The following is a 25533-nucleotide window of genomic DNA, read 5'->3' on the forward strand; positions in this document are numbered from 1 at the left end:
CTCCTCGACATGGCGCACGTCATGCTCGAGCTCGGGTCCGTGGCGGTGACGCCGCGCGCGAAGGCGCCGCCGGGCACGCGCTTCGTCAAGAAGCAGGCCCGCCGCCTCCGCAACCTCTTTAAGAAGGAGCTTTAAGGCACTGCGGCGTGGCCGCCACGCGTTCCGCGCCGCTTTAAGAAGGCCCTGCCAATGTTCTTCCGTTAAAGCGGCGGCGCGCGCCTCTAGGCGTGGGACATGCCGAGGATCTTGGCGAGCTTGTCGGCCTGCTTCTTCTTCTTGACGTCGGCGTCCTTGGGCTTGCGGCCGTTCTCCTTCTTCGCCTCCTTGGCCTTGGCCTTGGCCTTCTTCGCGCTCTTGGCCGCGGCGGCGTCGCGCGCGCGGATTTCCATCGCGTCGTCGTCGTCGCTGTCCGCGTCCGCGTCGACGAGCGCCGCCGCCGGCTCGTCGTCGTCGCTCGTCGCCGGCGCCTCGCCGCCCTTGGACTCCTCCGTGCCGTCGAGGCCCGCCGAGAGCTCCGGCGCGTCGCGGTCGAGCTCGTCGGCGGCCGCCGCGCGCCGCTCCGCGGGCGTCCGGTCCTTTTCCTTGAACTGGGCCGCCTTGGCGTCGGTCCACTTGCCGAGCATCTCGTGCTGGGACGTGCCGTCGCGCGCCCGCACGAGGCTCTGCAGGATCTTCGACGTCTTCGACACCTTCTTCGCGGCCGCGGAGCCGCCGGCGCCCGCGGACGCCGCGGGGCGCTTGAGCAGGTCCAGCAGCAGCTTCTCGATGGCGTTGCGCTGGGGCGGCGGCGCGCCCCTGCCCAGGCCGGCCTTGGCGGCCCTGGCGGCGTCGATGGCGTCGAAGATGCGCGCCGGGCCGAGCTTCTCCAGCGCCTGCGCGCGCCGGTAGTGCGCCTTCACGTTCCTCGGGTCCGCCTCCAGCGCCGCGGCGCACTCGTCCGCGCAGGCCTCGAAGCACTCGCGGGCGCGGCTATCGAACGTCGCGTGCGCGAGGCTCGCCTCGCCGAGCTTGAAGAGGCACGTGGACCGGTTGCAGAGGAGCACCGCGACCGCGGGGCGGTTCACCGCGCCCGAGACGTCCGTCACGTCCGCGGCGACGTCGACCTTGAGCTCGAGGAGGGCCGCGGCGTAGTGGCGCAGGGCGCCGTCGAAGTCGCCGGCGGCGAAGGCCTCGTTGCCCGCCGCGCGGCGGCTCTTGGGCTTCGGCGGCGGCTTCGGCGGCGCGGCCGGCGGCGGCGGCGGCGCGCGCGCCGCGGCCGGCGGCGGCGGCGGCGCGTCGAGGTCGAAGCCGCCGGCGCTCAGCTCGACGACGACGGGCTCGTCGCCGCAGACCTCGTCGTCGTCGTCGTCGCCGACGTCCCGCAGCGCGACGCCGCCGCACGCCTCGCCGTCCGCGCCGCTGTGCGGCGGGAACCGCGAGAAGTCGTCGAAGAGCTGCTTCGCCAGGGCCTCCTCCTCGGGGTCGCCCCGGGACTGGGCGCAGGGCACCCAGTCGCTCAGCGTCGCCAGCAGGTCCCGGCTCAGGCCCATGCGCATGCCCTCGCAGTGCGTCTGCCGCGCCCACCCGATCCAGAACGCCAGCAAATCCAAGCAGCTCCGCTCGCCGCCGGGGAAGGAGTCGCGCCGGTTCGCCGCCAGGCCCTCGAAGAAGGGCGACGCGCCGCCGTCCATGGCCAGCAGCGCCGCGTGGAGCGCCGCGTCCTCGGAGCCGCGCCGCGGCGCGTCGTACCATCGGAGATCGGGGTCGCCCGTGATGCGCAGGAAGACCTCGACGGCGTGGGCGCGCACGTGCAGGTCGCCCTCCGTGAGCCGCGCCGCGAGGTGGTCCAGGCCGCCGGCGACGACGAAGCGCCGGAGGAAGCCCGACTCGCGGTGGAGCATGAACATGAGGCCGAGCGCGGGTCGCGCGGGCGACTTCTGGGCCGCGCCGGGCTTCTTCGGCGCGACGAGGCGCGCGTAGGCGCCGCCGTCGGACGCGCTCGGGAAGAAGAGCAGGCGCCGCGCCTCGTCGGCGCACTCGCAGCTCGGCACGCGCGCGGCCATGGCGGCCACGGGCGGGTCGGCCCAGAGGTCCGTCAGCGACTTGCGCAGCCCGTCGCTGTCCGGGCAGTGCGCCATCAGCGCGTCGAACTCCGCCTGCCGCGCGACCATCGTGCCCGACACACCCGCGCTGCCGAGGAACCCGCGCTGCGACGCGACGCAAACCGATGGGCAGCCAAAGCGCTGCGCCGCCTCGAGAGGGCAGCTTTAGCCCGGCTGCGTCACCGGGCCGTTAGCCAAATGCCGCGTCCGCGAGCACCTCAACGGCGCTCTCCCAGCTCCAGGCGCGCATGCGCTTCGCGCCCCGGAGGGCCCGGCGGCGCGCGGCGGCGCGGTCGCGGTAGATGTCCGCGAGCGCGGCCGCGGCGTCGCCCGGGTCCGTCTCGTAGCCGGCGAACTGGTCCGGCGCCGCGCGCGCCGCGGGCGACTCGACCTGGTTCCCCAGGGGCCAGCAGCCGTCGTCGCCGCCGAGGAAGTCGACGAGGTCCGCCTGGCCCGTGTTGCGGGCCAGCGCCGTGGGCACGCCCATGGCGACGGCCTCCATGGCGACGAGGTTCGTTCCGCCCTCGGCGCGGTTCGGGAAGAGGGCCGCGTCGACCGCGCGGAGGATCTGGGGCACGTAGCGGTGGTGCACGGGGATGAGGGGGACGACGTCGCGGCGGTCGAGGCCGTTGGCCTCGAGCCAGTCGAGGAGCGCGGCGTTCTCGTCGACGTAGTCCGCGTCCGTCCGCGGGAGCGGCGCCGTCGCGTTCGCCTCCAGGACCTGCTGGCGCGTCGCCGCGGGCACGCCGGCCGTGTGCGTCGCGTTGGCCATCGTGAGCACCGTCTTCCGCCAGGGGTTCGCCCAGGCGACGACGAGCTCCGCGTCCGCGTCCGGGTGGCGCCGGCGGAACTCGCGGAAGGCCGCCACGACGATGTCCTGGCCCTTGCGCCACTCGAGCTTGCCGCCGGAGAAGACGCGGAACCGCGCGCCGGGATTGCGGCGCACGCCCGTCGGCGGCTTGAAGAGCGACGCGTCGACGCCCTGCATGAAGGCCTTCACGGGCGGCAGCGGCGCGCCGTCGAGCGCGGCCGCCGCCGCTTTGAGGCCCGCGCCGCACCACGTCGACCCGACGAGGAGCGCGTCGAAGCGCCGCAGCGCCGCGAGGTCGCTCTGCGACCAGTCGAGCGTCTCCGCGAATAAGATGCCGACGTTGCGCGTCGCGCTCCAGAGCGCCTCGTCCATGGAGCCCAGGGAGCCGTTGACGCCCCAGCGGCCCAGGGCGTGGACAACCGGAAAATCGAGGGCCGACGCGTTTCGCCCGCGCGACGCCAGCCGCTCCGCGGCCGCCGCGAGCACGGACGGCTCGAGCGTCCGCCGCTGCGCGGGCGTGACCTCGTAGCCGTGGACCTGGCCCAGGGGCACGGGCAGCGCCGTGCTCCTGGGCCCGCCGAGGGCGAGGGCGATGTGGAGGCCCGCGACGCCCCAGCCGATGCCGCCGCCCCAGTCCCACGCGAGCCCGAGCAGCCGACTCCGGTCCGCGGCCGGCGCCGCCGCGCCCGCGACGAAGACGGCGACGGCGAACTCGGAGATGGCCGGCGCGTCCGCGTCGCCCGCCGGGCCGCCGCGGAGCACGACGTCGACGCGGTACCAGCCGGGCGGCCGCAGGTCGAGCGCGACGCGCGCGACGAGCGGTTTCGCGTCGTCGTGAAAACTCGGCAGCGACACGTCGGAGCACTCGGCGCTCGGCCAGCGGTCGTCGCCGGGCAGCGGGTCGCCGTCGACGACGCGCGCCGCGGAGATGCACGCCGACGTCGCGCCGGCCGTCGCGCTGCCCCGCCGCAGGCCGATCTCGACGTCGACGACCGGTCCCTCGACGACGCTCCCGGACTTGGGCTCCGTGATCCACGCCTCGCCGAGCTCATCGATGGCGGCGCCGCCGCGCAGCGCGGTGATGCAAAGTGCGATCGTGACGGCGCGCAAAAGGCTGCCCATCGCGCAGCGCGGGTAGGTTGCCAGTGCCTTCATGCTGAAACGAAGCAAATCCATTTTGCGATGGCAATGCGACCTCATTGCCGCGTGATGACACATCCGTGAGCAACACGAGATGAAACGCGCCGTCGTCGCAATCGCGTGCTGCTGCGGCGCGGCCGGCGGCGACGTCGCCGCGCTCGTCGCCGCCATGACGCGCGAGGAGAAGCACGGCCTGCTCAACGGCCACGGCTGGCAGGGCTGGGACCTGCTCCCGGGCTACTACGTCGGCAACACGCGCGCCGTGCCGCGGCTCGGCATCCCGGCGCTCAAGATGCAGGACGCGGGCCAGGGTTTCCGCACGACGGACGCGGCGATGATCGGCACGGTGACGTCGTGGCCGTGCGCGCTCGCGCTCGCGTCGAGTTGGGACGAAGGCCTCGTCGGCCGCTTCGCGGCCGCGGCCGCGCGCGAGTTCAAAGCCAAGGGCGCGAACGTCGTGCTCGGTCCCGGCGTCAACGTGCACCGCGTCGCCGCCGGCGGCCGCAACGCCGAGTACCTCAGCGGCGAGGACCCGCACCTCGGCGCGCGGCTCGTGGGACCGTACGTCCGCGGCTTCCAGGACCGCGGCGTCCTCGCCGTCGCCAAGCACTTCGCCTTCAACCAGCAGGAGACGAACCGCTACACCGTGAGCGCGGCCGTCGACGCAACGACGCGCTTCGAGGGCTACTACCCGCCCTTCGAGGCCGCCGCGGCCGCGGGAGTAGCGGGGGTCATGTGCGCGTACAATCGCGTCGACGGCGTGGCGGCCTGCTCGTCGCCGGACCTGCTCGAGCGCGACCTCCGCGGCGGGCTCGGCTTCCAAGGCTTCGTCGTCTCCGACTGGGCCGCGGCGCACGCGCCGCCCTACACCGGCTGCGACGTCGACATGCCCGGGAGCGGCGTCGAGGACGCGCCCAACGGGTCCTCCTGGTACGCGGACCTGGACGGCGTCGACGACGCCGTGATCGACGCCATGGTGTCCCGCGTCCTCGGGCCCGTGGACGCGCTCGGGCTCCTCGGCCGCGACGACTGCGCGCCGCCGGACTGCGACCTCTACGCGAACGCGACGACCGCGGATCACCGCGCGCTCGCGCGAGAGATCGCGACCGACGCCGTCGTGCTCCTGAAGAACGACGGCGCGCTGCCGCTCGATCGCGGCGCGACGGTCGCGGTCGTCGGCTCCGCGTGCGCCGCGCTCCAAAACACCACGGAGCTGCTCCGGCGCTGGGACCTCGGCGACTACTACGTCGTCGGCGGCAGCGGCCGCGTGCTCCCGGAATCCGTGACGACCGTGCTCGACGGCCTCCGCGCGCGCGGCGTCGACGTGATCGCGTCGCCGACGGACGACGTCGCCGCGGCGCTCGCGGCGTCGGCCGCCGCGGACGTCACCGTCGCGTGCGGCGGCGCGTCGGCGACGGAGGCCGCGGACCGCGCGAGCCTCGCCCTCGACCAGGAGGCGTTCCTCGTCGCAATCGCCGCGGCGACGCCCACGATCCTCGTCGCGCTCGCGCCGGGGGCCGTGTTGCTCCCCGACGACGACGCGGTGGCGAGCCTGCTCGTCTTCCTCGCGGGCGAATTCACCGGCGACGCGCTCGCGGACGTGCTTCTCGGCGCGGCGAGCCCGAGCGGCCATCTGCCTGTGACGTTGCCGCTTCACGAGGACGACGTCATCGCGCCCTGCGGCGACGGCGCCTGCCCCTACGACGAGGGCCTCCTCTTCGGCTACCGGGGATCGGAGGGCAAGGACGTGCGCTACCCGTTTGGGCATGGGCTTTCTTATACCGATTTCGACGTCGACATCGAGGAGGTACGCATCAACGCGACGGAGGTCGTCTTTCAAATATCTGTCGCCAACCGCGGGCGCGTCGCGGCGAAGGCCGTCGTGCAGCTGTACCTCGAATTCCCCGCCGCGGCGCACAAGGTCCTCAAGGGCTTCGCCAAGCCGGCGCTTTCCGCGGGCGAGTCGGCCCGCGTGACCTTGTCGCTCTCGCGGGAGCGCGACCTCCGCGCCTACGCCGCGGGGGGCTGGGCGCCCGTCCTCGGCGCCTACCGCGCGTACGTCGGCCTCTCGAGCCGCGACGTCCGCGCGACGACGGCCTTCGATCTGCCGTCGGACGCGCCGCCGGCCGCGGAGCGCCGCCACCACGGCATCGTCAGCGTCGCGGGGCCGACGGCGCTCCTCGCGCTGATCGGCCTCGCCGTGGGCTGGCGATATCGGCGACGGCGGTCCGAGGCCGACGACGAGGACGGGGACGGGGACGTCGACTCGCCGGCGATCCAGCTCGCGGCGTTCTCGCGCGTGCCCAACCACGCGCCGGGCGAGTCGACGCGCCATCCCGCGTTCGTGTAAGGAGTTACGACGGCCGGACCTTCGGGCGGAAGAGGGACGAGCGTCGCCGCGTCGCGAGGACCTCCGACGCCTGCTGGAGGTCCGTGGCCATGGAGCGCCAGATGCCGACGAGGATGACGAACCACCTCTTCCCGAGGGCCGACGAGTTCAGCAGGCCGAGGAAGACGCGCTCGAACTTGCGGTTCCCGAACGTGTCGAGCAGGCCGACCATCTCGGCGACGTAGACGTCCAGCGGGTCGTCGACGGGCGCCCTCGCGACCCACCAGGGGTCCCGACGGAAGGTGACGTACCGGATGTAGACGAGGGAAAGGGAACATCGAGCGAAGTAGAACAGGAAATCGGCGAAGAAGACGGATTCGAGCGAGCGGAAATGCGAGTAGGCGGCGGCGAGCGCGGCGAAATAGACGGCGAAGCCGACGGAGTACAACTTCCCGAGGACCCGGAAGTCCTGCGTCGCGAGGAGCACGTTGTCGACGATCGTGCTCAAGAGGCGGAGCGGCAAGATGGCGACGGCGACGCCCCAGAGGAAGGGCGTGCACGCGTCGCGGTACTCGGCGCGTTCGTCGTCCCGCGCGGCGTCGACGACGACCCCGCGGCCGTTCGCCAAGAAAAGCAGCGCCGCGACGACGGACCAAAACACGAGAAAGGCCGAGAAGTCCTTCGCGAACCAGCGGAAGGCCTTGGCTTCGCCCGCGCCGATCATGCGCGCGCCGAAGAAGTTGATCGCTCCGGAGCCGAGCGCGAGCCCGATGGCCGGCGCCTGCAAAGCCAACAGGAGGTAGTAGACCGACCCTTCCACGACGCCGAGCTTGATCGCGGCCAGGGGCGACAGCAGCGCCCGCAGCGTCGAGAACGCGGACCGCACGCCGACGGCGCCGATGTTTGAAAGGAATCGCCGCGCGTCGTCCAGGGACACGGCCTGGACGTAGCCCTTGTCGAGGCCGTAGCGCGCCGCCTGCGCCGCGTCGCCGCGGAGCAGCACGTCGCAGACGCGGAAGTAGATCGGATAGCTAAAGACGACGGCGACGCCAAAGGCCGGTAGCCCCAGGTTCGTGTTGTGGTACAACACGAGGGCCGCGACGATCCAGAACGCGTAGGCGGCGACGCCGGCGACGACGAGCACGTAGAGCTGGAGGAGCGCGACGGCGACGGAGGCCGCGCCCATGCTCAGGACCGTGAACGTGAAGCCCGTGCCCTGGATGAGCAGCATCGTCGGCGCGCCGGCGACGAGGGACTCGTCCTCGTCGCGCGGCTTGAAGAGCGACAGCAGCTCCGCGTGGAAGACGCTGAGCACGAGCGCGAGGACCGTGCCCACGGCCGCGGACAGCGTGATCGTCTGGCGCATGACTTTCCCCGTGGCGACGTCGTCGCCCTCGCCGCTCGTCTTGCTCAGCATGGGCAGGCTGCCCAGGAGGACGAAGGAGCAGATCGACATCGCGAACTCGTACGTCGAGTTCACCGCGAGGTAGCTCGCCAACAGCGACGCGCCCCGCTTCGCGAGCATGCGCTTCACGAGGACGTAGTCGAGCGCCCAGACCGTGAACAACATACCGAAGAAGCCGACGACAGACTTGATCCACACGCCCAGGCCCGTGTTGCTGCCCGGCTTCGCCGGCGGCGCGGCGGACGGCGCGCCGTCGGCCTCGGCGGCCTTGGGCTCCTCCATGTCGGCCGCCGCGCCGTCCTTGGCCTCCTCGGCTGCGCACATGGAACGGATGCAACACGCAGCTACATCGTCAGGCCGCCGAACAACGCGAGTACATGTAATGCCTCCATCGTCGGGCTGCAACCCCGGGTTCAAGCAGCGCTGGCGCGTTGGGCTAGCGTTGCCCTTCCTAGCCATCGTCTGGGGTGCGCCGCAGAGCATCGCAGCGCGAGCGCACCTGCACAAACCGGCGCACACACAACAGGTGCATGCGCGCGAGCGTGTGCTGCCTCGCTGCCATCGGAGCGGCCATGGCAGCGCAGGCCTCGACGCCGCACCGCATGCGAGCCTCCTGCTACTGCGGCGCCGTGCACGTCGTCGTCGCCGACGCCGACGCCGCGACGTCGTCGTCGATCTGCCACTGCTCCGTCTGCCGGAGGCTGTCCGGAGCGCCGTTCCTCGCGAACGTGCTCTTCAAACGCGGCAACGTCGCGCTCGAGACGGCCGACGGCGCCGCCGTCGACCCCGACGCGCTCACGGCGCAGGCGACGTCGAAGCACGTGACGCGCTACCGATGCAAAGCCTGCGCGTCGCCCGTGCTCGCGCACCTGGGCAAGGACGCGGCCGCCGCGCCGCTCGCGCTCTTTCCCGCGCCGCACCCGGCGTCCTGGGCGCCCGCGCACCACATGCACTACATGGACCGCGTCCTCGACGTGCACGACGGGAAGAAGAAGTTCAGCGGCCGCTTCGGCTACAGCGCCGAGGTCGACGACTGGGGCGAGCCGCTCCAGGGCCTCGCAGGCTAGTAAATTTTTGCGCGTCACGGTACGGCCTCCGGGTCCGCCACGGTGATCGGTGCGCTCGCGATCCCGCCCCGCCCGGCGCGCTTCCCGCCGCGGCTCGCGATGCTCGCGAGCTAAGCTGTACGCGTGGTTAGCGCCCCGGGCTCCGGTGAAGGGCGGGAGACCCGCTCCTGGAGCCGCGAGGGTCCGCGTGCGTCGTGGTTGGTGTGTTGTGTTGGGGGGACGTTCTGGACTGGTGGGTCTCGACGTGTCGGGGGCGCGTTCTGGACTGGTGGGTCTCGACGCGCCCGGGTTGTGTGTGTGTGGTCGTGCGCCTCCGGGCGCCGTTCTGGGCTGGGGAGCCTCGACGGCGGGCGTCCCGGCGGGGCGGTGTATGTGCGTGTCTTCGCGGCGCGGCGGCGCGCCTCCGCGACTCTTCGGGGCCTCGGGGCCCGGGGCGCGGCGCCTAGGCGCCGGCCTTGGCGCGGCGGCCGCGGCGGCGCGACTTCGACGACGCGCCCTGGGCCTGCGGCGCGTCGCTGTGGGCGGCCTGCTGCTTGGGCGCGGGCGCGGGCGCGGCGGCCGCGGCCGCGGGCACCTTGCCCTGCTTGCGTTTGATGAACTCGTTCGCGAACGCCGCGACCTGCGGCGTGGACCCGAGGTACATGGAGAGGTACTGGCGGATCTCGCTGTTGTCCGTGAGGGTCATGCAGAACTGGATGAGCGTGATGTCGTCGGAGCCGTTGATCTTCTTGAGCTGCGTCTTGCACCAGGTCTGGAGCGCGTCGGGGTTCGACGTCGCGACGGGCCCGCCGAAGGCCGACTTGGCCGCGGCCGGCGGCGCCGCGCGCGCCGCGGGCGCGGCCGCGGGCCGGTTCTGCTGCCGCAGCGGCGCCGACGACGGCGCGGGCGACGCCGCGGGCGCGGCCGCGGGCTTGGCCGCGGGCTGGAGGCCGTGCTGCTGCGCGAGGCGCGCGGCCATGGAGCTCGCGGCCGGCGGCTGCGGCGCGGCGGCCGCGCGCGTCGCGGCGGCGGCGCGCTGGGCCTGCTGGAGCCGCTGCTGCTCGGCGCGCGCCGCCTCCTCCTGCTGCTGGATCTCCTTGAGGCTGAGCGCCGCGTCGGGCCGCGCGGCGGCCGCCGCGGACCGCTTCGCGGCGCCGCGGCTCGCGGGCGCCTGCTGCCAGGGCGACTGGCGCGGCGCCGGCGGCGGCGCGGGCGCGGGCGCGGGCTTTGGCGCCGGCGCCGGCGCGCCGCCGCCGAGCATCATCTTGAGCGCGTCCGCGTCCGAGGGCGCGGGCGCCGGCTGCGCGGGCCGCGCGGCCTTGGGCTGGAGCGGCGCGCCGCCGAGGGCCTCGAGGCCGCCGAGGGGGATGGGCGCGCGCTGGCCGTAGCCGCCCAGGGCGTTCGCCTGGTCCTGCCAGTTCTCGAGGGACTCGTTCCGCGGCGGCTGGGGCGGCGCCGCGGGCTTGTCGCCGCCGCCCCACATCCACGAGAACGCGCCGCCGGCCTGGGCCGGCGGCGCCGCCGGCTGGGCCGCCGGCGGCGGCGCCGCGGGCTGGGCGAAGGCCGGCGGCGCCATGCCCGGGGGCTTGGGCGGCGCGGGCAGGAGCGGCTTCGTGACGAACGCGTCCTGCGGCGAGGAGAAGAGGCGGCCGAGCGGCACGAAGTCGCCGGACTCGCCCTGGCGCAGGGGCAGGTCGTCGTCGAAGTAGCCCGCGTTGAACCACTGGCGCATCTGGGGCGCCTCGAAGGGGCCCTGGTGCTGGCCCTGGGGGTCCTTGTAGAACCAGGGCTTGACGCGCCAGCTGCCGTCGTCGTCGTCCTTGCGCGCGGGCGCGGCCAGGCCCGGCGCCGGCGGCGGCGCGGAAGCTGCCGCCTCGAGGGACTCGAGAGCCTTGGCGGCGCGGGCGCGCTCCTCGCGCGCGGCCTTGTCGATGTCCGCGCCGTCCGCGTCGCCGCTGAACGCCGCGCCGAACATGTCCGGCGTGCCGAGGTCGCCGCCCGGGAGCTGGCCGCCGCCCTTCTCGCGCATGGCCCGCATCTCCGCCTCGAAGGCTTGGGCCGCCTCGGCCCAGGACGACAGGGCCGACGCGCCCGCGCCGTCCCCAAAGGTCTCGTCGTCGAGGTCCGGCTCGTCCCAGAGCTTGTCGCCTCCGAGGTTCCGCTGCGGCACGGACATGCCGCGCTCCCAGGTCCGGTCCCGGTCCTTGCCGCCGGGCGGCGGGTCCCGCGGCGCCCGCGGGCCCTTGTCCTTGGGGGCGTCGGACCCCTCTTCCTTCCGGGGCCGCGCGGCCTGCCACGCGGCGCCGATCTGCTCCGTCGTCGGCCGTCGGCCGCTGCTGCAGGGCGCGAGGGGCTCGGCGCTCGTGATCTCCCGGGGCAGGGCCGCGCGCATGGACTCGAGGAGCACCGTGGGCTGGCGCAGGCCCAGGAGCTGCGATTTCGTGAACGTGACGCCCGGCGCCTTGCGCACCGGCGGCGCCTTCGGGCCGGACGCCTCGGAGCCCTGCGACTCCGCGTTGGACACGCCCCGCGGCCGCGCGGGGCCCCGGTGGTCCCGGGTCCCGTTCCAGGCGTGGCGCCCGCCGGGGGGCGGGCCGCCGGGGAGCGGCGCGCCGAACGGCGCGCGCGGCGACCCCGGCGGCGCGCCGCCGTCCCCGTGGCCGTTCTCCACGGGGCTCGGCGCCTTCACCGGGGCCCCGAAGGTGCCGCCGTCCTTGCGCCACGCGGGGCCGAAGTTCCGCTTCGTCGAGGTCTCAGACATGGTTTTGGCGCGGCGGACACGCGGCGCGCGCTGAAGATCCGCGCGCTCCGGTCGCGCCGCGGATTTTCGCGGCTTTTCGCTCGAGGCGACCCGGGGACACCAAGGCGAGGCTTTTGAGGGCGCTCGACCGGAAAAAGGGGCGGTCGCGTAGTTCGCGCGTCGAGGTGCTCAGCGAGGCGCTCCGAGGCGGCACAGCAGCTGATGATCTCGAGCTCGACTCGCGAGCGAAGCGAGAGGCGATCCTCGCCGGGGTGTCGACGCCGCCGCGCGCCGGCGCGCCGGCGGCCGCTTCCGACGACGTCGGCGCGCCGCCGTGGCTCTGCGCGACCCGAGGACGCCTCCTCGCCCCTCGGGCTCGCGCGTGATCGGTCGACTCGCTTTCTCTTTCCTTCTCGGCGACGTATTTTGCTCTCGGAGCAGCCGTGGTAATGCTCCGAGCCGCCGCCGCACAAGCCTGAGCGTGGCTCGATGGCGCGTGAGACGCGACCGGAGGTCGGAAAACAAGGCTGACTCGGGTGTTGCTCCCTGTTGCTGGTCTTTGCTTCACAGTCACTTCACCTCCCACCCGGAACTTGAGGACTTGTCAGCGTTCCGTCAGCCTCAAGTTTTATCGAGCCGCATCACGCCACATCGCATCCATCAATAACGTGAGTCGCGCGCCGCGACCACCCCGCAGCTGCACTCCCGCACGCTCCCCGCCTCCCCCAGCAACCCCGCAACCCATCGGAACCCGCTCGCGCGAACCTCCCAATGCGAGAGACCGCGCGCGCACGTCATCGCATCCAACGCACGAAAACCCATAGGCAACAGCCATGCAGAAGCTCATCGTCGCCCTCGCCTGCTCCTCGGCCTCGGCCTTCGTGGCGCCGCACGCGTCCGTCAAGGCCGTGCTCAAGTCGGACCCCGTCGACGAGATCCCCGAGGTCGCGGAGAGCCGCTACGAGTTCGACAGCAATTTCGCTCTCGGCCTGCCCGGCAGCCTGCCGCCCATGGGCCAGTGGGACCCCGCGGGCTTCACCGTCGACGCCAGCGACAACGACATCCGCCGCTACCGCGAGGCCGAGACGCAGCACGGCCGCGTCGCCATGCTCGCGGTGCTCGGCTTCCTCGTCGCCGAGTCGTTCCACCCGCTCTTCGCGGACGTCAAGGGCCCGGCCATCGACCACCTCACCCAGGTCCGCAAGGAGTACCCCGCCTTCTTCGAGATCGGCGCCCTCGCCATCGGCGGCCTCGAGGTGAACCGCGCGCTCCAGGGCTGGGCGTTCCCCGAGAACCGCGCGGCCGTCGGCCAGCTCAACGAAGACTACTACCCCGGCGACGTCGGCTTCGACCCCCTGGGCCTCAAGCCCACGGACCCCGCCGAGTTCAACGAGATGGCGACGAAGGAGCTCCAGAACGGCCGCCTCGCGATGCTCGCGGCGGCCGGCTTCATCGCGCAGGAGCTCGTCAACCACAAGCCCATCCTCGAGACCCTCCGCCTCCTCCTCCTCCTCAACGAGTCCGAGATGGACAAGGAGTTCGGCCTCAACCTCCCCTCCGGCGACATCGCCACCATCGAGCGCGAGCTCGAGACCGGCGCGGCGGACACGTTCTTCAAGTGAGCGCGCGCCCCCGGCGCCGCGCGACGTGCTGCTAACCATGCCCCCGATCGGAGCTTTACAGGTCGTAGAGCGCGGCGTACTTGGCCTCGAGGTAGGCGAGGAACGGCTTCGGGTCGATGCCCGACCCCGCCACGGACCGGAGGAGGTCGTCGGGCGACGCGTCCAGCGAGCCCACGGCGTGGATCTTCGTCTGGAGCCAGGCGCGCAGCGGCGCGAAGTCGCCGCCGCGGATCTGGGCCGCGAGGTCCGGCAGCTCCGCCGTCGCCGCCTCGAAGATCTGCGCGGCCATGATCGCGCCGAGCGTGTAGCTCGGGAAGTAGCCGATGGCCCCGAAGGACCAGTGGATGTCCTGGAGCGCGCCGCTCGCGTCGTCGGGCACGTCGACGTCTAAAAACGTCTTCATCTCGCCGTTCCACCGCTCGGGGATGTCCGCGACGTCGAGCGAGCCCGCGAAGAGCTCGCGCTCGACGCCGTAGCGAAGGAAGACGTGAAACGGGCTGCGGGGGAGGAGGCGTCACGAACAAAGAAACAGAGAAAAAAAGAACGCGGGAAGAACGCACTACGTTAACTCGTCGGCTTCGATCCTGATGCAGCCCGGCTGGACGCGGTTGATCGCGCGGTAGAAGTCGTCGGGCGTCGCGTCCCTCGTGTGGGGGAACGCCTCGTGGAACAGGGGCGCCGCGTAGTCCCAGAAGTCGCGGCTCTGGAGGACCATGCGCTCCCAGAGGAGCGACTGGCTCTCGTGCGTGCCCATGGACAGCGCGACGGACGACGGCAGGCCGTCGCCGTCGTCGGACGTGTCGCGGCCCTGCTCGTAGAGCGCGTGGCCGACCTCGTGCACCGTGCCCGCGAAGCCCTCGAGCCAGTTGTCGTCGCTGTAGCGCGTCGTGATGCGCGTGTCCGCGGGGCACGCGCCGCCCGTGAACGGGTGCGTCGACACGTCGAAGCGGCCCTTGCCAAAGTCGAAGCCCATGTCCCTCGCGACGGCGGCCGAGAGCTTGGCCTGCGCGTCCGTCGAATCCTTCCAGCCCGGGTGGTCGAAGGCGAGGGCCGGGTGCACCGCGTCGTCGAAGCCGGCCCGCTTCTTCTCGAGGACCTTCGCGAGGAGCGGCGCCAAACCGGCCTTCGTCTCCGCGAAGATCGAGTCCAAGCGCGCCGACGTCATGCCGCGCTCGAACTGGTCCAGGGCGCCGTCGTAGGGCTCGACGCCGCTGAGCTCCGGCCGCGTCGCCGCCGCGACCTCGGCCTTGAGCGCGAACATCGTCGCGAGCGAGGACCCGAACGCGCCGAAGTCCGACGCCTCGCGCGAGCTTTTCCAGGCGACGAAGCACTCGCTTTCCAAGCGCGCCTCGCGCTCCGCGAGCTCCTTCGATTTGCGCGCCTCCTTGTCGAAGGCCGCGACGGCGTCGCGCACGTTCGCGGCGACTTGCCGGTCGTCGAAGTCGAGGCCGCGCACCGCGTCGACGGCCGCGCGCATGGCCGCGCCCGTGCGCTTGTCGTGGATGACGCCCGCGAGCGTCTCCTTTTGAGCGGCGCGCGACGCCATGCTGCCCTCGGCGAGGAAGACCTGCTCGTCGTAGGACAGGATGCCCTCGATTTCCTGCAGCCGCGCCACCTCCTTGAGCTGCTGCTTGAGCTCGGCGTAGGCCTCCAAAGGCGCGGCGGTGCTCGAGAGCTGCGACTTCTGACGGCGCAGCACGCGGCCGACGCCGCCGAAGGCCGACGCGCACGCGCCGAGCAGAGCAGTCATCCTTGCAAGACGGGACACAACCATCGGGGCTCGGCCAGCACAGGTTTGGCGAGGCTCGTTGGGGCAAATCGCAGCGCGGCAAACGAGCGCCGCAAACCGGTGTACAGCGGCAGCCGTCGCGTCGCGCGCCGCCCAGGATGCCCGCCTCCGGCCAGCACATATGCGGGAACAAGGCGTCGATCTTCACGCCCGTGATGCCCGGCGGCGGCGCCGCGGACGAGGAGCAGGCGTCGATCCAGGAGGCCATGAGCGCCGAGGTCGACAAGCGCATGAACAACGCCCTCAACGACCTCAAGGTCAAGTACGAGGGCGGGGGCTCCAACGAGGAGACGAGCGTCCACGGCCCCAACGGCGCGGCCTACCAGCAGAAGCAGCGCGCGATCGACGACGCGCAGAAGGCCGAGCGCGTCGCGGCCGCGCGCGCCGAGGCCGAGCGCGGCGAGGCGGTGCGGCGGCAGGACGCGCAGGCGCGGCTCGACGACGAGGGCTTCGACAGCGACGAGGAGTACATGGACGGCCTCCAGGACGCGGACACGGTGCTCCGCGAGCTCCGGGAGAAGCGCCTCGCGCAGATGAAGCAGGCGCAGGCGGAGAAGCTCGAGAACCTGGGCAAGGGCCACGGCCGCTACCACGAGATCTGCCAGGACGACTTCCTGAACGACGTCCTCAAGTCGCGGCACACGCTCGTCCACTTCTACCACCGCGACTTCGAGAACTGCAAGGTCATGCACCACCACCTCGAGAAGCTCGCGCCGCGCCACGTCGAGTGCAAGATGATGAAGCTCGACGCGGACAAGGCGCCCTTCTTCGTCCAGAAGCTCCAGGTCCAGGTCATGCCCACGGTCGTCATCTTCAAGGACGGCGTCGCGACGGCGCGCCTCGTCGGCTTCGACGGGCTCACGGAGGGCCTCGCGCCGGGGAAGGAGAACGAGTTCCGCACGGACGCGCTCGAGTCGTGGCTCGCGCGCGCGGGCTGCATCGAGTACGAGGCCACGGCGACGGAGGCGGAGATCAAGAAGTTCACGCTCGCCGGCGCGCGCGCGGCCCAGATGCGCGGCTACGCGGACGGCGCGCTCGACATCGAGGCCGACGGCGAGCTCGACGACATCCTCCGCGACGACGAGTAGAACGCGCGCGCGCCCTCGCGTGCCCTAGACGTTCTATGTAGCAGAGCGGGGGCGGATCGAGCAGGGTGTGCGGGGAGAGCTTCGGGGACTTGTGGGGGTTGGGACGGCGGCGGCGTGCACCCTCTAGGAGTACATGTCGTCGTCGTCGTCGCCGCCGCCCGGCGCGGGCGCGGGCGCGTCGCCGCCGCCGTCGGGCGCGGGCGCGTCGTCCGGGAAGGCGGCCTGGGCGCCGCCGCCCATGGCGACGGAGTCGAAGCCGTCGAAGAGGAGGTTCGCCGCGAGCGACTCGTTCTTGTCGCACGCGAGGTAGGCCTGGACCGCGTCATCGCGCGAGAAGCCGAGCTCCTGGAGGCGGCCGACGGCGTCGGCCTCCTCGCGCGTGAGGCGGACGACGTTGCCCGCGCCGCCGCCGCCGCCCGGCGGCCCGCGGCCGCCGCCGCCCATGCCGCCGCCGCCGGAGATGGCGCCGAGGAGCTGGCGGAGCTGGTCCCGGGGCATGTTCTGCATCTGCTCCGCGAAATGCTCGAACTGGTCCGGCGTGAGGCCGATGGTCGCGGCGAGCTGCGCGCGCTGGGCCGGCGTGATCGCCGCCATGGCGCGCGCGAACTGCGCCGCGTCGACGTCGGCCGCGTCGTCGCCCGCGGGCGCGGCCGGCGCGACGGGCTCGTTCATCATCTGGAGGAACTCGGCCTGGTTCGCGTGGATGAGCGCGAGCAGCTCCGGCGAGTCGCGGCCGATGCCCGCGAGGACCTGCTGGAGCGCGCCCGGGTTCGCCTGGATCGTCCGGCGCAGGTCGTCGAACTGCGGGTGCGCGCGGAGCGTCGCGAGCGGCGACGCGCCCGCGTCGTCCATCGCCGCGTCGCCGTCGCCGTCGAGGTTCGCGCCCGTGAGCGCGGCCTCGTCGGGGATGCCGTTCATAAGGAACTCGACGGCGAGGTCCACGTTGCCCATGGCCGCCTCCAGCGCCGCGCGCGACTGGTCCGCGTGGCCAAAGCCCATGGCGTCGAGCTGCGCCAACGCCTCCGCGGTCACGTGCGGCGACGCCGCGGGGCTCTGGAGCCCCGCGGGCGTCTCCGCGGGCGCGGGCGCGGGCGTCGGCGCGGGCGCCGACGGCGCCGGCGTCGACGGCGGCGGCGCCGCGGGCGCCGCGGCCGGCGCCGGCGCGGGCGCCGCCGCGGGCTTGGGCGCCGCCGCGCGCTTGGGCTTCGTGACCATGCACACGAGGAACGACTGCTCCGTGACGCCCTTGTCCGCGAGCGTGTCCTCGTCCTTGAGCACCTTGCCGCTGTGGATGAGCTTCATCGCCGCGGCCTTGAGCTCCGGCTGCGACGCCTCGATGAGGCCCTTGACCGCGCCGATCGTCGACTCCGGCGCGGCCTCGACCTTGAAGAGGCGGCCCTCGAGCGTCTTCACCGCGACGAGCATCCTACGATGGGTCGCGTTCGTTTTCCTCGTTCCCGGCGGTCCCCGCGCGCCGCGCGCGCCGGTTCCGGCGCGAGGCTCGGTTCAAAACCCTCGGCCGCAAATTTCGGGCCTTCCGCTGCGGATTTTCGGGCCCCGGGGCTTTTGTGTGTTTCGTAGTGGTTCGAAGCGATGAGGTGGAGTTTACGCGGGTCGCGCACGTTGGTGTTGGCGTTCGGCCGCGCGTCGCCTCGCTGCGCTGTCCGCGACTCGGGCCTGGTCTTCGACCTCGACTAGAGCTAGTCTTTCCCATGCGGCGCGCTGCTGCTGCGCGGCGTGTTCGACGCGCGCGCGCGGGAGCCCTGCCCGCTGCTAGATCTCGTGTTTAACCGCCACGCCGCTTCCTTTCGCCTGGGAGTTCCCGTCGTCCGCGCGGACCCGGCCGACTCGGGGGGGTGGCGCGGCTCGCGGAGCTCGGCAGCATCTTCGCCGCCGCCGCCGCGGAGCCGGGGTCGACGCTCATGTCGAGTATTCTCCCCTCGACGTTCGGCTGGGCGATCTTGCGGACCGCGCCGCGCATCGCGTTCAGCACCGTGTTGGCGGGCTGGCCGGCGAAGGCGCAGAGGCCGGCGCCCGAGTACGCGTCACGATCACGAGCTTGGCGGGAGGGGCCTTGTGCTCCTCCGGGGCGCTCGAGCGCGCCGTGGACTTGTCGCCGCATCCCGGAGTTTCGAGCGACGATCCGCCGTATCGCGACCGCGACGCTCGAGGAGGCCGACGACCTCATCAACGCGAACGTGGCGTCGGGCACCATCAACATGAGCCTCAACAACGCGCAGGCACAGTGGCAGGACCCGGGCGTGCGATGTGGCAGCGGTCGCCGAGGTTGACGAAGACCTTGGGTCGCCGCCGCCCGGGCCGGGCTTGCCGCCCGGGGCGGGCTGCCGCCCGGCCCGCGGCACGAGCGCGAGCTCGGCCCGGGCGCGCTTCGCGTCGTCCTCGAGGCGTAGCGCACGTCGCTGGGGGTCCCCACGACGGCGGCGACGACCGCGGCGACCGCGACGGCGCGTGGGCCGCCGCTGCTCGACGGCGGGTTCGACGACCTCCCGCTCGACGAGGTGGACGAAGGTCGCCGCCGGGTCGAGCTCCTACTTCCGCGAATGCACAAGACGAGCGCCAGAAATGCCGTAGCCTCCCCCGGGTTCGCCCCACAACGAACGCGGGGCCAGCTGCCGCCTCGAGGCAACGACCGCACCACGCACCCCCTCCCCCAAAAAATACCAAACGCGCCCGGTTAAAAATCGCGCGCGGCCGCGCCTACTTCTTCGCCGCGGCTTCCCTCGCTTCTCGCAGGATGTCCTGCCGGCTCTTGAAGGCCGGGATCTCCGCGGGCTTGGGCGTCGCCGTCATCTCCCGCTTGATGGTCTCGGAGATGGACTTGGCGAACGTCGACGCCGAGTTGACCGCGCCCGCGGCGTCCTTCACGTCGACCTTCTCGACGACGGCCTTCTTCATCTCCTGGACCTTGTGGTCCGTGCGCAGCGCGAAGCGCTGGAACGACTTGCTGTTGCTCAGGGTCTTGACGACGACCTCGTTCGCGAGCCAGTTCGCGACGCGCTGGACGAAGGGGTTCGACATGGTTCGAGGCGCGGCGCGGTTCGGCGCGCTGGGAGCGTTGACCGCAGGTGCGCGCGCGACGGGCAGCGGCGGGCGCGAGTCGGGAGAGTCGGGGTGCGGTCGTCGCCCGATGGAACAGCTCCACGCCCAGCAGGACGACGTCGACGACGACGCTCTCCCGCAAGTTCGCCGGGGGTCGAGGCTGCAGACGCCGTCGGGCTGGACGACGTCCGCAGGCCTCGACGCACGTCCCGACATCAACCATTACAGGGCAGGAGAAGAGAGGCCGCGGCGCGGGGCTCGTTTGAGAGGCCCGCGCGGCGGGCTCGGGGGGGGAGGAGGAGGAGACGAGGCCCTCTACAGAGCCGCGAGGATCAGACCCTCGGCCTTCGCCGCGGCGGCGGCGACGCGGTCCGCGCCGCGCGCGGGCGCCTCGCAGCGCCAGAAGGTGATGGACCGGCGCCCCACGACGGCGGCCTCCGTGTAGCGGATCTGCATCGCGAGGCTCGACGCGAGGACGTCGGAGATGTCGCGCATGATGCCCGGCCGGTCGACGACGTCGCAGGCCACGAGCAGCAACCGATCCGGGCTCTCCGGGTCCGGCAGCGCGACGACCGTCGGCGGCGCGATGGCCTCCAAGCCGTCGGCGACGGGGTTCGCGCCGCCCATGCCGCCGTTCTGGCGGACGACGAGGCGGAGCGCCTGCACCGTGTCGCGCTTCGACGCGAGCGACGGCGTCGCCGGCGGCGGCGGCGGCGCCGCGCCCGACGCCGCGACCTCCCCCAACTCCGAGTCGTCGAGGGACGCCATGGCCGCGAGCGCGCGCTGCTCGGGCGTCAGCGAGCTCACGGGCCGCGCGGGCGGCCGGTCGACGACGCGGTGCTTCGACGCGAGGACGAGCACGGACTTGGTCGACGGGTCCTTGGCGGGCTTGCGGCGCCGCGCGCCGCCGTCGGCGTCGGCGACGACGACGCCGTCGTCGTCGTCGTCGTCGTCCGAGGGCGCGACGTCCTCGCGCTTCACGAGCGCCTTCGACGCCGCGCGGTGGCGCACGCACCACTCGACGGCGTGCTGCACGTTGTCGTGGAACCACTCGTAGCCGAGCTTGCGCTGGGCGCCCGCGCGCCGCAGCGTCTCCTCGACGCGGGACCCGCAGGACGCGAGGCAGACCTGCATGCCCCGGCGCCGCAGGTCGGCGAACAGATCCTCGAGCATGTGGATCGCCGTCGAGTCGAGGGACATGACCGGCGTCATCTCGACGACGACGTACTGCGTGTCGCCCTCGCCGAACTCGCCGCAGAGCTTCAGGATCGTCTCCTTGATGTAGGCGACGTTCGCGAAGTACATCGACGCGCCCACCCGTAAGACGAGGACGCCCTTGACGAACTGGCCCGGCGACTCGCCCTGCTTCACGTTGCGGAAGATGGACGTGCCCGGCAGCTTCCAGAGCACGGCGATCTGGGGCCGCACGGACTCGCTCAGCACGATGGCGAGGGACACGCCCACGGCGATCGCGAGGCCGTAGATGACGCCGAGGAACAAGACCCCGAAGCACGCCAAAACCCACAACACGAAGTCCTTCTTCTGCACGTGCCACAGGTGCTTCGCTTCGGAAATAGCGACCAGATTCACGACGGAGGAGATGACGATCGACGCCAGCACGAACTTGGGCAGCTTCCGGATCCAGTCCGGCAGCGCGACGAGCGCGAGCAGCACGACCATGCCCGTGACGAAGCCCGCGAGGGGCGTCTTCGCGCCGATGGAGTTGGACACGGCGCTCCGCGAGAAGGACCCGGCGACGGGGTAGCCCGACGCCAGCGACCCCACGATGTTCGCGAGGCCGATCGCGCACATCTCCTGCCCCGCGGGGAGCTCGTCGCCGTGCTTCGCCGCGAGCGACTTCCCGATGGCGATGGACTCCATGAAGCCGATGAGCGCCGCGGATAGCGCCGTCGGGAGCACGAGGGACGCCTTGGACAGCGCGTCGCGCTTGACGACGCCGAAGGACGACGGCGGCAGGCCCGAGGGCACGAGCCCGATGACCTCGACGCCGTAGTCGTCCCTTAGCTGCGGGCAGAGCACCATGAGCACGAGCGACGTCGCGCAGACGACGAGGGGCCCCATGGGCTTGAGGAACCCGAAGCGCTTCGGCTGGTCCACGGAGAGCTTGCGCACGCCCCAGAGCATGCCGTACGAGGCCGCGCCTAATACCGCGCACATCCACTTGGCCTCGCCCCGCGCGATCTTGCCGCCGAGGAGGCCCAGGGTCACGTAGACGTACTGCGACTTCGGTAACGCGACGCCGAGCCAGTACTTGACCTGGCTCAGGCCGATGATGATCGCCGCGCCCGACGTGAAGCCCGACACGACCGGGTGGCCGAGGAAGTTGACGAGGAAGCCGAGCTTGCAGAGCGACCCGCCGAACTGGATGAGGCCGGCGAAGAACATGGTCACGAACACCAATTCCGCGTAGGCGTCCGGGCACGTGCCCGCCAGCGAGTCGTCGCCCGCGAGCGCGCGGTGGTGCGCGTCGTCCTCGAAATACGCGGGGCACTCGTCCTCGTCGAGCGCGTCGCGCAGGCCCGCCTCGACGAGGAGCGACACCATGGCCACGGGGCCGACGGCGAGCTGGCCGCTGCCGCCCGTGACGGCGTAGATCAGCGTCGGCGTCATCGACGCGTAGAGGCCGTAGACGTATTCCAGACCGGCGATCGACGCGTAGGACATGGACTGCGGGATGACCATGACGCCGACGGTGACGCCGGCGATGATGTCGCTCTTGAAGGAGTCGAGGGTCGTCTTCGGGAGCCAGCCGACGACGGGGAACGTGTTCCGGACGGCGGCCGTCGCCGCCTCGGCGCACGCGGCGCGCTTGTCCTTTTCGCCGTCGGGCGGGCCGAGCAGGTAGGTCGACGCCTTCTCGCAGGCCGCGCCGATCTTGCCGCCGCCCGTGCTGCGCTCCGGGTCCGGCCGCAGCCGCAGGCGCACGGCGGCCTCGAGCGACGCCTCGACGGACAGCGTCGGCAGCTCGAGCATGTAGAGCGACTCCGCGTCGTCGGCCGACTCGACGCGCTGCGCGAGCGGCTCGGCGTCCTCCTCGGCGCCGTGGCGGCTCAGGGCGCCGCTCGCGAAATACTCCATGGTGTGTTTCGGGTCGCGAGCTTTTATGCGTCGCAGACGGCGCTCGCGGACGCGTCCTCGAGGTGCGTCGCGTCGAGGAGATTTTTCCGGCGAGTGAAGACCTCAACGAGGCCGTCAGCCCCTTCAATACCCGCGCCGCCCCACCCGTCGCAGCACGATGCCGGTCGCATCTGCGCTCCGGGCCGTGATGCTGTTCGGATCGGTGTCGGCGAAGGATCCCGCAGTAGTAGGCGCGCCGGCGGAAACTGCTGCAGAGGCAGCGCCTGCCGACGAGACATCGGGGCAGCCCGGGGCAGCGTCGCAGCAGGAGCAAGACACCGGGGCAGCATCGCAGCAGGAGCGAGACACCGCGACAGAGGAGCATGAAAAAGCGCAAAAAGAAGACGCGCAACCAGAGAAGGAAAACGCGCCGCCGCCGCCGCCGCGCGTCAAGTACGTCTACGCGCCGCCGGCGCCGCCCGCCGAGGCGCGCGCGCGAACGCCCCGGGCGAACCCGCCGGACCCCGTCGTCCGCGTCGTCTGTTACCTCTGCGGCCGCGCCGCGGGCACGAAGTCCATCCGCTTCCACCACGCCAAGTGCGTCGCGCGCTGGACCGACGGGCCGCTGCCGTTCGCTCCGAGCCTCGACGCGATTCCGGACGCCGCGGGGCCCGAGCTCGACGCCTACAACGCGCGCGCGAAAGCGGCCTTCGACGCGCACTCGACCTGCGCGTGCAAGCTCTGCGGCAAGCGCATCCGGCGCGTCGACGCGACGCGGCACCTGCGCGACGACTGCGTGAACCGGCGGCCGACGGCGCGGAAGCCGCCGAAGCGCGGCTTCGGCGGCGGCGACTCGCGCAAGCCGGACATCCCCGAGTGCAACCTCGACAACGGCGGCGCGCCGCGCATCCCCCTGCCCGCGCATCCGATGCTGCGGGAGACGCCGAGGAGCCTGCTGCCGGCGCCGGCGCCGCGGGTCCACGAGGCGCCGCCGTCGCCCTGCCGGCGCGCGGCGGCCAAGGACCCGCGCGTGCTCGAGCGGCGGCGCGCGGCGGCGCTCCTGCGGGGAGAGGGGAAGGAAAAGGCGGCGCGCGCGGAGCTCCGCCAGGCGGCGCAGGCCGAGGCGTCGCTGGTGTCTGCGTTTCGGCGGAAGCGGGAGGGGGACAAGAAAGGGATGGTGAGGTGATTTTAGTTGGGAGTCGAGCTTCACCGAAGGCGCTGGGTCGACTTCGGGGCCGCTGAGGCGTCCTCGCGCCGGGCCGCGGCCGGGGGTCCAGGCTTGGGCCCGGCCCGGTCGAGCCGATCCTCTCGAACACCTCTTGATTTCAACATCCAGCATGGGCCCGTGTCCGTCACGTGACTCGCGTGTACTACTTTGTCTCGCAACTTCGCAACCCCCGTCAACCCTCCCCATCGCCTCTGCCACCTCCCACTACCTATTGCGCGCGCCCTCCCCGGACTTGATCGGCTCCGCGGAGGCTGCGGACGCCCCCCGGCCGAAGCGGCCGAATCTAATGCCAAAAATCACTCTCAAAAGCCCCCAGAACCCATCTCGGCCCCCTCCCCCGCCTCCCATCCGACCGCAACCCCAATACAACACCCACCAACCCACCGCGCACCTCCCGAAGCGGATATCCGGCCGAAACGGGACGATCGCCCGACCGCAAGATCCCGCCCGACCAACAGCAACTCGAAATTCCCGCGCGACCTTTCCGAACACCCCCACTCACCCCTCAACTCCCTCCGCAGACACTCAATCACAATGAAGCTCGCCCTCGCCCTCGCTCTCGTCGCCCCCGCCGCCGCCTTCCAGGCGCCGGCCACCCAGAAGGCGTCCGTCGTCGTCAAGGACTCCATCGGCGTCGACCCCGGCCCGATCGAGCCCTCCGGCCTCTTCTGGGAGGACAAGGAGTCCCTCGCGCGCCGCCGCGCCGTCGAGATCAAGCACGGCCGCATCTCCATGATGGCGTTCCTCGGCATGATGGTCCAGGAGCTCGGCATCACCTTCCCGGGCTCGATCAACCTCGACGGCTCGGTCCAGTTCTCGGACATCCTCAAGGACGGCATGGGCTTCGCCGCCCTCGCCAACGTGCCGACGCTCGGCCTCGTGCAGATCCTCGCCTTCGGCGGCATCGCCGAGACGGTCGCCATGCCCGCCACGGAGTACACGGGCGGCCCCCAGAACCTCCCCGGCGGCTACGACGGCTCCGCGGGCACCATCCCCGGCGGCTACCCCTTCACGACCCAGATCGAGGACCCCACGGCCCGCACGCGCGCGCTCACCTGCGAGCTCCAGAACGGCCGCGCCGCCATGATGGGCGTCACGGGCGCGATGATGCACTCCCAGCTCGACTCGTGCGACCACCACTTCTTCTACCCCATCACGCACAACTAAGCGTCGCGTGACGACCGCGGCCGGCCCGCGCGAAGAACAAGAACCTCCAATGCTGTACGGTGCCCCGTCGACCCCCGGGTCGTTGCCGGAAAGTGTGTAAATACTGTCGCACCTCTACTTTTGTGTCGGCGCGGGAGGTAGGTTCATTTCGACGGCTCCCATCGCACGTCCGACAGGTAGGTTCATTTCGACGGCTCCCATCGCACGTCCGACTCCTGAAGGCTCGTCGATCGCCGCGACCGCCGCGCGCTTCGCGATGCCCGCGGCTGGAAGAGCTCGCGTGCTCCTCGACGAGGCACGTCGAGGCCGGGCGGCGGCGACGGCAGCGCGCAGCTGCAGGGGTCTTCTCACAGCTCCGGCCCCGTGCAAGTTGACGTGCAACTTGTCAAGTTGATGCTCTGCACGCGGGCGATTGCGAAAAACGCCAATGGAGCAGCCTGCGCAGGCGCAAGCGTCGAAGAAGGGCGGCCGGCTGAAGAAGCTGCGCAAGTGGGTCGCGCGCGGCGACGTCTACAACAAGGCGCGCCTCGACGAGTGCGTCGCCGCCGGCCTCGCGCCGCAGCCCACGGCCAAGGTCGTCCCGCCGCAGAGCGGCGGCCGCGTCGCGCACATGAAGAAGGACGTCGGCGGCCTCGTCTGGCGCGTGCTGGCGCCGCGCCTCGCCGACGGCTGCTACGTCGAGCCCGAGTCGTCGCGCGACGCGGCCAAGGAGTGGCCGCCGTGGCTCGAGGTCGGCAACGCCGCGGCCGTCGCGCGGCTCGTGCTCCTGTCCGTCTCGGGCCTCGACGACGCGACCCTGCCGTCCCTGCAGGGCGGCGTCAAGGCCAAGTGCTACGAGACGCGCCACGCGCCGGGCGAGCGCCGCGCGCTCGACGCGGTCGCGGCGGCGCCGCCCCCGTGGGAGGCGCCGCCGCCGCGGAAGAAGAAGCGCGGCCGGGGGATCCTCAGA

At 72.2% G+C, this 25533-nt stretch overlaps 10 protein-coding genes across 10 annotated transcripts; 4 read left to right on the plus strand and 6 right to left on the minus strand.

Moving 5' to 3' along the window:
* Positions 1–221: 221 nt before the first annotated feature.
* AURANDRAFT_65000 (hypothetical protein) lies at positions 222–4014 on the minus strand (the record flags this gene model as incomplete). Its single annotated transcript, XM_009039751.1, has 2 exons — positions 222–2135; positions 2299–4014. 2 exons carry the CDS (start codon positions 4012–4014, stop codon positions 222–224), a joined length of 3630 nt encoding a protein of 1209 aa, XP_009037999.1.
* Positions 4015–4366: 352 nt separating this feature from the next.
* AURANDRAFT_28037 (hypothetical protein) lies at positions 4367–4849 on the plus strand (the record flags this gene model as incomplete). Its single annotated transcript, XM_009039687.1, has 1 exon — positions 4367–4849. A coding segment is annotated over one exon (483 nt), but the record flags the coding sequence as incomplete, so codon positions are not given.
* A 1537-nt stretch (positions 4850–6386) lies between these two features.
* On the minus strand, positions 6387–8048 carry AURANDRAFT_65001 (hypothetical protein; the record flags this gene model as incomplete). The annotated part of the gene is made up of 1 exon (XM_009039750.1): positions 6387–8048. The coding sequence occupies one exon, from the start codon at positions 8046–8048 to the stop codon at positions 6387–6389; it is 1662 nt and encodes a 553-aa protein (XP_009037998.1).
* Positions 8049–10418: 2370 nt separating this feature from the next.
* AURANDRAFT_17393 (hypothetical protein) lies at positions 10419–10610 on the minus strand (the record flags this gene model as incomplete). The annotated part of the gene is made up of 1 exon (XM_009039749.1): positions 10419–10610. A coding segment is annotated over one exon (192 nt), but the record flags the coding sequence as incomplete, so codon positions are not given.
* A 1775-nt stretch (positions 10611–12385) lies between these two features.
* LHC27 (putative plastid light harvesting protein) lies at positions 12386–13174 on the plus strand (the record flags this gene model as incomplete). Its single annotated transcript, XM_009039688.1, has 1 exon — positions 12386–13174. The coding sequence occupies one exon, from the start codon at positions 12386–12388 to the stop codon at positions 13172–13174; it is 789 nt and encodes a 262-aa protein (XP_009037936.1).
* A 76-nt stretch (positions 13175–13250) lies between these two features.
* AURANDRAFT_10968 (hypothetical protein) lies at positions 13251–14828 on the minus strand (the record flags this gene model as incomplete). The annotated part of the gene is made up of 2 exons (XM_009039748.1): positions 13251–13671; positions 13735–14828. Coding segments are annotated over 2 exons (1515 nt in total), but the record flags the coding sequence as incomplete, so codon positions are not given.
* Positions 14829–15448: 620 nt separating this feature from the next.
* AURANDRAFT_15778 (hypothetical protein) lies at positions 15449–15919 on the plus strand (the record flags this gene model as incomplete). The annotated part of the gene is made up of 1 exon (XM_009039689.1): positions 15449–15919. A coding segment is annotated over one exon (471 nt), but the record flags the coding sequence as incomplete, so codon positions are not given.
* A 167-nt stretch (positions 15920–16086) lies between these two features.
* Positions 16087–17719, minus strand: AURANDRAFT_53989 (hypothetical protein; the record flags this gene model as incomplete). The annotated part of the gene is made up of 3 exons (XM_009039747.1): positions 16087–16525; positions 16712–17477; positions 17674–17719. 2 exons carry the CDS (start codon positions 17474–17476, stop codon positions 16175–16177), a joined length of 1116 nt encoding a protein of 371 aa, XP_009037995.1.
* A 2394-nt stretch (positions 17720–20113) lies between these two features.
* On the minus strand, positions 20114–21853 carry AURANDRAFT_903 (hypothetical protein; the record flags this gene model as incomplete). Its single annotated transcript, XM_009039549.1, has 1 exon — positions 20114–21853. A coding segment is annotated over one exon (1740 nt), but the record flags the coding sequence as incomplete, so codon positions are not given.
* A 1659-nt stretch (positions 21854–23512) lies between these two features.
* Positions 23513–24699, plus strand: LHC28 (putative plastid light harvesting protein; the record flags this gene model as incomplete). The annotated part of the gene is made up of 2 exons (XM_009039690.1): positions 23513–23524; positions 23939–24699. The coding sequence occupies one exon, from the start codon at positions 23952–23954 to the stop codon at positions 24582–24584; it is 633 nt and encodes a 210-aa protein (XP_009037938.1).
* Between the last annotated feature and the right edge of the window lie 834 nt (positions 24700–25533).

This window comes from Aureococcus anophagefferens (assembly GCF_000186865.1).
Source record: "Aureococcus anophagefferens unplaced genomic scaffold AURANscaffold_12, whole genome shotgun sequence".
In the NCBI taxonomy this organism is placed as follows: Eukaryota; class Pelagophyceae; order Pelagomonadales; family Pelagomonadaceae; genus Aureococcus; species Aureococcus anophagefferens.